This window comes from Egretta garzetta, unplaced genomic scaffold (genome assembly GCF_000687185.1).
Source record: "Egretta garzetta isolate BGI_Z169 unplaced genomic scaffold, ASM68718v1 scaffold64, whole genome shotgun sequence".
Taxonomy (NCBI): domain Eukaryota; kingdom Metazoa; phylum Chordata; class Aves; order Pelecaniformes; family Ardeidae; genus Egretta; species Egretta garzetta.
In genome coordinates, this window is record NW_009259596.1 from 1,596,670 (window position 1) to 1,605,028 (window position 8,359).

General features: G+C 39.1%; 1 protein-coding gene across 1 annotated transcript in view; it reads left to right on the forward strand.

The window, feature by feature from the left end:
* Positions 1-6,254: 6,254 nt before the first annotated feature.
* PTPRZ1 (protein tyrosine phosphatase receptor type Z1) overlaps positions 6,255-8,359 on the forward strand; it is a 102,364-nt gene continuing 100,259 nt past the window's right edge. Inside the window, exons 1-2 of the mRNA XM_035893713.1 lie at positions 6,255-6,300; positions 6,878-6,943. Coding sequence (XP_035749606.1) covers positions 6,255-6,300; positions 6,878-6,943 — 112 coding nt within the window. The remainder of the gene's footprint in view (positions 6,301-6,877; positions 6,944-8,359) is intronic.

Genomic DNA, 8,359 nt, shown 5'->3' on the forward strand with positions numbered 1-8,359 from the left:
TACACTACCATAAATTAATTTCAAAGTAATTGCAATTATTTTGTTTACTTTATCTGTGATCTCTCTCATGCCACTATATTAATAATTCTGCCATAGTCTAGTAAAAAAACCAATATTTTTTTAAAAAAAATGGTTTGTGCTTTGATGTGCCAGTGTTTTTCACATTTTTCTCTGTTGTCTCTAGCAATCATGAGACACTTCCTTTTTCAAATTATGTGTTTATGTAATCAGTTACAATAAGGAAATGCCTAAAGGAAAAGAGTAAACATGGGATTTATAACATGGTACAGTCGTAAGAAGTTGCATATGTATGTGCATATATTTATATACCACTTTTTGACAAATCCTCATAGACATACAAATGTCTGTACCAACCTATGCAGATATATATAAAAAATATAATCACAAGGATTTGTCAAAAAAATGTCAGTTTCTACATTTGTTTACAAGATTTTTATTGTATTGTTTGCATTATATTCATATAGCTTTTGTCAAATAGAGAGACATGTGCTTTTATAGTTGTGCAGTGGATACCAAGTGTCCATGGTGAGCTTTGGAATTTTTCAGTCTTGATGTTGTGAGTACAGATCTTCCTCGAGGGAGCAGAATGGTTTTGGTATGTGGCATATCCCCTAGACTTACATGAATACTTATACAAAAATCATCCTGGACAACCTCTCTTTTCCCCTTTCTTACTGAAAAAAGGATCTCACCAAGTAAATACCTCCCTGAGGCAAAAGAAGATATTGCTGTCTAAAGAGCCATCTTTCAAGAAACTTACTGGAACATGACTGGAGGGGTAATAGTTGAGTAGAATTTGCAATTCCAGCATCAAATAAATGAGAAAGGAAAATATTTAATAATTAAAGACTTCCTCCTTTGGAGAATATATTTCTCTCAATCTCCCCCCTACCAGCATATTCATAGCATGCAGTCTAAGGCTGTTCATTAGAGTCCACAAGATGATTTTACCTTTTGAAATAGTTTGCAAAAGAGAAAGTTTCTAACAGCTTGGCTTCACAGCCCCTACTATGCTAAAAAGCAATTATTTCAGTAAATGTGCCTTTGAGATGACTTGCATAAGGTCTACTCTCAAGAGTTTTAGGTAGCTATTACCAAAACTGTAGAGCTTTACTGATCTGTAGATGTTAATATTAACATGTGGAGAGGCATTGGGGAAACATGGTATTAAGATTTTTTAAAATGTCTCCAAAAGCCTGTTAAATGTGAACTCTGACATTTGGGGTATAGGACTTAAATTTGGTTTATTTTTCATTGCGGTTCTGAAATGCCTACTGCAATGTTTCTTGTTTGTTGGAAAGGGGATTGTAAATGTTTTTACACTTAGGTGCTAAATATAAGAGGTAAAGCACATATTCTTAATTCGTAATTATGTTTATTGCAGTTCTTGACATGCAGTTTTGATAGAAATCATAATCATAAAAATTTGTCTGCGGAATACCCAGAACATTGAAGAGGATCATGCAAGTACAATTAAGTTACCATTACTATTTACATTTAAACAAAGTCCAGTTCTGTTAAAATCTTTTTCCTACTTCTCTGGTAGTGCTGACAGAGAAGTAAATCCATTTTGAAACCAAATGCCTGTAGTTTCAGTGTCTTGACTGAATTTTTGTTTGTTCATGTTTGGTCTGGATTTACTTTTTATATGTGTCACGTTAAAAGACTGTCTGGGTATGCGGAAAGGAATATGGGTAGCAGCAGAGTTGTATAAAAGTGTGTCATAGGAATCGCTGCTTGATAACTACTTTTTTGAACAGCAGTTCCAATTTCTATCATAATCCCCAGTTTGCCTTACTTCATACATGGGACAGTAGCGTAACATCTTTGGGGAGATTACAGTCCTCTTAAGTCCCTTCTTGTTTTGGCTTCGGATGCCTAGAATCCATTTAACATCTTCAGCAGCAAGCCTGTCACACAGCTTTCCCAGGTTACCTAGTTCTGCAGGTTCTTAAATTACTGAGATATCTTTGTAGTTGGCCCAAGACCTTCACAGGCACTTCATTTCACTCACCCATGCATGGTCAGAAATATCCGTTCTGGAAAGATAAGCACCACTCTTCCACCTAAAACACATATTGTCAGCTTCATTTCAGTGAGCAGACGCTTGAATGCTACATCGGTTACCAGAGAAGCCTTAAAACTTACTATAGCCAATGCTTCAGCTAACTGTTAATGGCTGTGTAGGAAGCTGAAGTCTGTCAGACCCTTTTGCTCCATCTTCAGATGATGCCTAGATGCAAAAGTTCACAGATGGAAGGAGACTTCTAACATACTTTGCCTATAGTCAGAGTGAAGGTGGAAGCAGGTAACTTCAGCAGATTGGATCACACCCTGTGGTATCCTGAGATCCCTCCCACTTTCCACTGGCTGCTTAGGAATTTCAGAGACTCTGTAAGTCCCAGGCATATAAAACTCCAACAGAGTAGAACATAACTCGGTCAAACCGGAGCCCCTGTTGCTTTTGCATATACAAATGCACTGGAAAATTGTGGTTAAATGTGATTTATAAACCTTAGCTGATACCATACGGATTATGCTTTTAATTCATGGCACTGTTCACTGTAAAGTGCTGACAGGTTAAGTAAGCAGAGTGCCTATTAATACTCTGGTGTTTAATGCTAACTGCTCTTAAATGAAACCAATCAATCTTTTTCTTCATTTTTTTAGATTTAAACACCATTTGTGTTAGTAAATACACATAACAATTGTTAAATTGTAAGAGTTTTGTTTTGGCTTTATATGTAGTGCAAGGAAAGTCTCGCTTTTTTAGTCTGTATTGGAATGAGCAGCCTACACTCCCGCATGATGAAGGGAACTGACTCTCTTTATAAATACCCGAACATGTACTGATGCCTAAAATAAGCCTACGCAGAAGGAACTGTGGGTTAAAAAAAAGATTTTTAAATTTCTCTAAGGCTGTGAGAATTCTCCGATCCATCTTGACAAAAGATTTAGACACTTCCACTTTCAGGGAGGAAGAATATATGAAATTGTAGAGGTGGGCTTTTAAAGCATCTTGGTGGTTTTAAGGATTTTACAGATGCCATTACAAAATTAAATAAACCCATAAGAGAGAGACCTTAGTCATGTAAATGTAGATCATTTTCTCAAGAGGATTTCTAGATAGCTCCTGTCAGTTAGAACTTCAAGACTGTTAGCAGATTGTGCTCTGAATCTTTTCAGATCTTCCACATTTAGGCACAAATTGGTGCATCTCAGTAGCCTTCAGTGGAGTTGGGTCAGTTTGTGTGCTGGAAAATCTGAACCTGGGTAAATAATCCTTTGTCCTTCTAAACAGTTTGTTGAGTGTCTGGGCAAGTACAACATGTATTTGAATAAAAATTTTAAAACCATTTTGCTAGTTCAAGCCACTTGCCTGGTAACCTGTCTCTGACAATAACCAGTAGCAAATGCCTAGGCAAGTGCATTAAAGTAGGGCAAATATACAGTAAGAATTTCTCAGTATAATCCTCCCAATTTCATCAGTGGACTTACTTAGTGAGCCAAAAGTGGATTTCTCCTTCACAGATTTTTTGGAATCTTCTCCAAACCTGTGCAAGCTTCTGGTATTCACAGCTTCCAGTGTCTGCAGTGTCAGTAATACCAGTGTACATAGCAGAGATCTCATGAGACACAATTTGTTTGAAACGAGAACTTTGGTATTTCTCAAAGATAAAATCATCAGTGATTGCTCACATCCTTGCTGGCATCCCAAGAGTTCTTCTGTTCTTCCTTGGCCTAAGAACCACAGGTCAAGTCCTGCCTATGTAAATTGAAATTCCTATCAGTTTTAATACCAACACAGACTTAATCCCCATGACTGTAATACATCGCCTTTATCACTTATACTAGGTGAATGCTTATGACTTTAGAGTCTATCCTCTTTGCTCCCAAATTAGATTTTGGGACAGGAGGAAAATGTTGGGTGAGACGTAACTTCCCAGGACCAAACCGCCTTGGCAATCTGAATGCATAGTTAAGAGTGCCAACCCCTACTCTGCACACAGACCATCACTGTCCTGTTTGTAGAAAATCTCACAAATGCAGACATTACCTAAATGTGTCTCACTTCCCATAAGTAAGTCTTTCCCATGTCAGAATCTCGTAAATGCTGGCTCTGCTGCAGGTGCAGCTCACAAGTTCAGGCTGAGTGGAGGTAAAACCATTAGGAAGTTGTCCTTTTGTCCCCTTGATCTAGCAGCGGATATCTCTTGACACCGCTGTGGCAAAAAGGACAGGCGTAAAGGGCTGGTAAAATTACAGCAGCCTGGTATAAATTACAGTGCCGGATTACACCTGAGCTAGTGTGTTGAGTGTAGCATCCCCAAACATACTTTGTATCTCGGGCTCTGTCCTCAGAATACCCTTTTTACTGAGGCTTAGGAGAGGGGTCTCTGGTGGATACTTGGGGCTTTTTGCCTCAGCATCTCTCAGAGGATTTTTCTTGACAGAATTCAGAGGTTTAAGGCCCCATTTCCACTTCTCTGACTCATTATCCTGGCACAGAGTGCCAAATCAAGAGGCCATCCCTCAAAAGACATTTCTTTCTGTTAATCTTTAAAAGCTATTCATTTTTTTACCTTTTACATATGAATAAATACACACTGAAGATCTGAATGTTTCATTCACGGCGGCAAATCAAAAGCAACTCAATTGAGGCCGGTAAGTGCAAAAGGAATATCAGACTCACGTCAGGAGGAAGAAAACCTGGTTATTTATACTTTTTAAACAGGAAGAAATATCGACAAAGTCTTATTACTCTCAGCACTATGCTTGAACCAGCAACCCATCTCCTCTGTTTGCTTGCTGTGACTGAACATTAGACAAGGTCAGCCACAAATCGGTCGGTCCCGCTACCCCTTGTGAGCAGAGGGGGGGAGCATTTGCCACCCTTATTCCTGGCTTCGTGGGCCTTGGGCACTGGGCTGAGCACTGTTTGGACAGAACATAAAAAGAAACAAGTCTCAGCCTCAGATGGAAAACTTTGGCTTTGAAGCAGGGTAGAAAAAGGGAACAAAAAGCATCTGATGATATCTTGCATGTCTCCCTGACAGGCGTTGAAAGATAAACATAAAACTGGTTAAAACATGATCCTGCAACTGAGCTGCCTTGTTCTATGAATAAGTCAACAATCTATGGAAACGTGTTCAGCAGCTTCCTGGAAGCAGAACAGAGCATTAAGGGGGTTTTGCTTCACAAAGCAACACCTCAACCAGTAAAATTCCAACTATTTTGGGCACTGGTGAAGATGGCAGTCAGTGTCACAAGTGTCCTGCTGACTGTCAAGCTGATCAAGCTCAAGTATCAGTATCATAGATTTACATATAAACCCACAAATTTGACATCAGTTTTGCCTTTTCTTTTGTGAAGACGTTCTCATTATTACTCTATTCATTTAAATTAAATGTAAGGAATTAAAATACCCTATTTACACAGAAGTACCTGCTGTCATATACCATGAGGAAAAGGGATGTCAATTTGTTAACCCTAAATAATATAAAATAAAATAAATAAAATAAAATCATCTCCTTCCAGCTGGTCTCTACAGTGTTAGCTGGTCAATGCCAGCTGTTTACACAGCAACGCTGTATAGGATGCACGGTTGTCTTTTGCCAGGGCAGTTTACACAAGTATCTCAAGAGAATTGCTGCGTTCACTTGTCCTTGGACACTCACATGCAGCTTTTCTCTGACACCCGTGCTAGCTCTGATTCCTTGGTCACTTCCTTCCCCAGATTAGATTTGCTTTCCTCCCCTAATTTTGCCACATATTTGTAGTGGAAAGAGGCAAGGCCAAAACCACTGGCAGTCCCTGCAGATGTGAGGCTGTGAGTGAGCTGTGAAGGGGCTGGGGGAGCACAATAGGTGAATAGCAGAGGAAAGAAGGTGTATGAACTCCTAACTTCTTCTGGCATTTATAAAGACTTCCCGTAAGATTTACGGGGTCTATAAAGTGTGTAATGCACCAAAAAAGTGAACCTTGCCCCTTTTTTTCTTGTCCATTGAAGCTATCACTCCTTGTCCATCAGACCTCCGTGTGGAATTTAAAAAGTGGTGGGACGCTCTCACGCCCAAACCCTGCTTAGTTAGCATATGAATGCTGAACTAATTGTTCAAAGTAACAATTAGGAGGACAATGGATGAAGGAGGAAACTGGGGACAGCAACTAACACCTGTGAATTAGAACTTAAACAGCTTTCTTTTACGTAATTAATTAAAGAAGCAGGCACAATGCACATTGACTTGAAAATGTGGTCCAAAAACAAGGCCGGTGCCTGTAAATCCCTTTTCAGTGCCATTACTTAACATGTAAGGTTGGATCTTTTTGTAAAAATGGTAGTCATGAGTGAATGTTGCAAAGTGTTGCAAGTTTGGGGGTTTTTTTTGTCAGAGAGGAAGAAAGGGAAGAGAAAAACATTTAAGGGCAAAGGGGGAAAAAAAGAAAGAAGGAACATAAAGAACTGGGTGGAACATAAAGAAAATGGACATAATGTGAACGTAAAGAAAGAAAACTGTGTGGAATCAAGTTTGGGGAGTATAAACCATTAGTCCTACCAGTACACGTATGTCAAGTCTCAAGCTACGAGTTAAAAATTGAGTAACAAATCTCATTCAGATAAACTGAAAAGCACTCCTGTTTGCTTTGTTTGGGTCCTTTACATGCTACAGTGTTGATAGTATTTATATTCTGTTTAACCAATACTTACCATTTGAGGTCCAAGATACGGACAAAGTAAATAATTCATCAGTAATTAAAACAGTGGTTATCTTGTTGGAGGGGAGGGTGTCATCAACACTTCATGTTCCTGTTAGGTTTCTGGTTTTTGTATTCTAAATTCATTGTTGTTTTGCAGATCTGGTGTACGGATACTATAGGCAACAGCGGAAATTGATTGAAGAGATTGACTGGTCATACACAGGTAAGCAAAACTGCCTATTTCACTTTGATTTTTTCATGTCTGTTTTATAACTTCAAGAGCCTGTTACGTCTCTATACCACTTTCCATATGCCTAAACAATTGCTAAAGTAAAAATGTAGGAAACGGAGTCTGAAAAATTGCAGAAAACCTTAAAAACTTAACCCTGAGATGAAGATGAAGATGAACTTACTTGATGAAGGCTGGGGCAAAAAGTTGTTAGGTGCTCTTTTGTCATCTGAATATTACTGTTCTGGCAAATTCGAAAAGCAGACAGAAGGGCTGAAACAAGTCACAGCATGTTATGTGGGTAAGAACTTACCCACGTACTGCATATGAACTTCTGCACTTTGCTTCTGAGCCCCTGAGCATCCTTTCCAGCTCCCACCCTGATTCTCCTAAAAAGATTGGTCATCTGGGCTCATTTAAATAAGTTAGGAAGGTATACCTTCAAATTCTGCCCGACCTTTGCCTCATCACAGAAGAATGGGAAATTCACAATTTGCCTCCTAGATTCTTCTGTAAAAGCCAAGCCACTTTCAGTAATACTGAAAAGGTACTTTTGTCCTAAATGATGCTAGGTGTATCTCACTCGGAATAGAAGAAATGAATTCCTGAGGATGTGCATAGACTCTTACATTTTTAATGATTTAAGTTACTATTTCAAAAAACACCAGTTTATGAAAAGAAGTAAGGACTGTCAAATTTCAGTGTTCCGTATATTTGGTTGAAAATATGTTCCTGTAGTTAAAGAAAGTTACACCATTCTTTTTCTTTCTCATTTTCAAGTCAGTTTTTATCTTCCAGGGTAAAACATATCTAACAAGTTTTGAGCCTAGGGAGAATTGAAACAGGCTAGTCATAAACCCTTCAAAATGAGATTTATAATGAAAACTCCCACTTACACACATTGTACTGTGAAATCCAAACATGAGATCAATCAATACAATATTTCATGTTCAAAATCCATCCATTTTTTAATATTGTAGTTAGGGGAATGCAGGGATAAGCCTCCAGGCTTACAGGTGACCAGAGGGCAATTTATGAGTTTACTTTAAAGAATAGTGAGAGGTTTTGCATAGGATATCCGAGGATAGAGCTCTTTCCTAGCCTGTGCAGAGCACCCACCCGCGGTGCAGCTGCTGCAGCAGCCACAGGTCACGTTTACTGGATATTTTGGATTGTAAAACAACACAGACTCTGCAAGCCAGAGGATTCAGAGCTGTTGGTTCTCTCCCTTAACATGTGAGATACCTTCCTGTAGTCACCTCACTTCATGTGCTTTGCCCTAGTGACTCTACTGTTGGCAAAGCCTTTCTCCCTATTCAGACCTATATAGTCAGGTGCATGTGGTGCATGGGGTGGCCGAATGTGAGGGGAGCCCCGTTCAGCGATGTGCGCCCTGACCAGCAGGCCCCT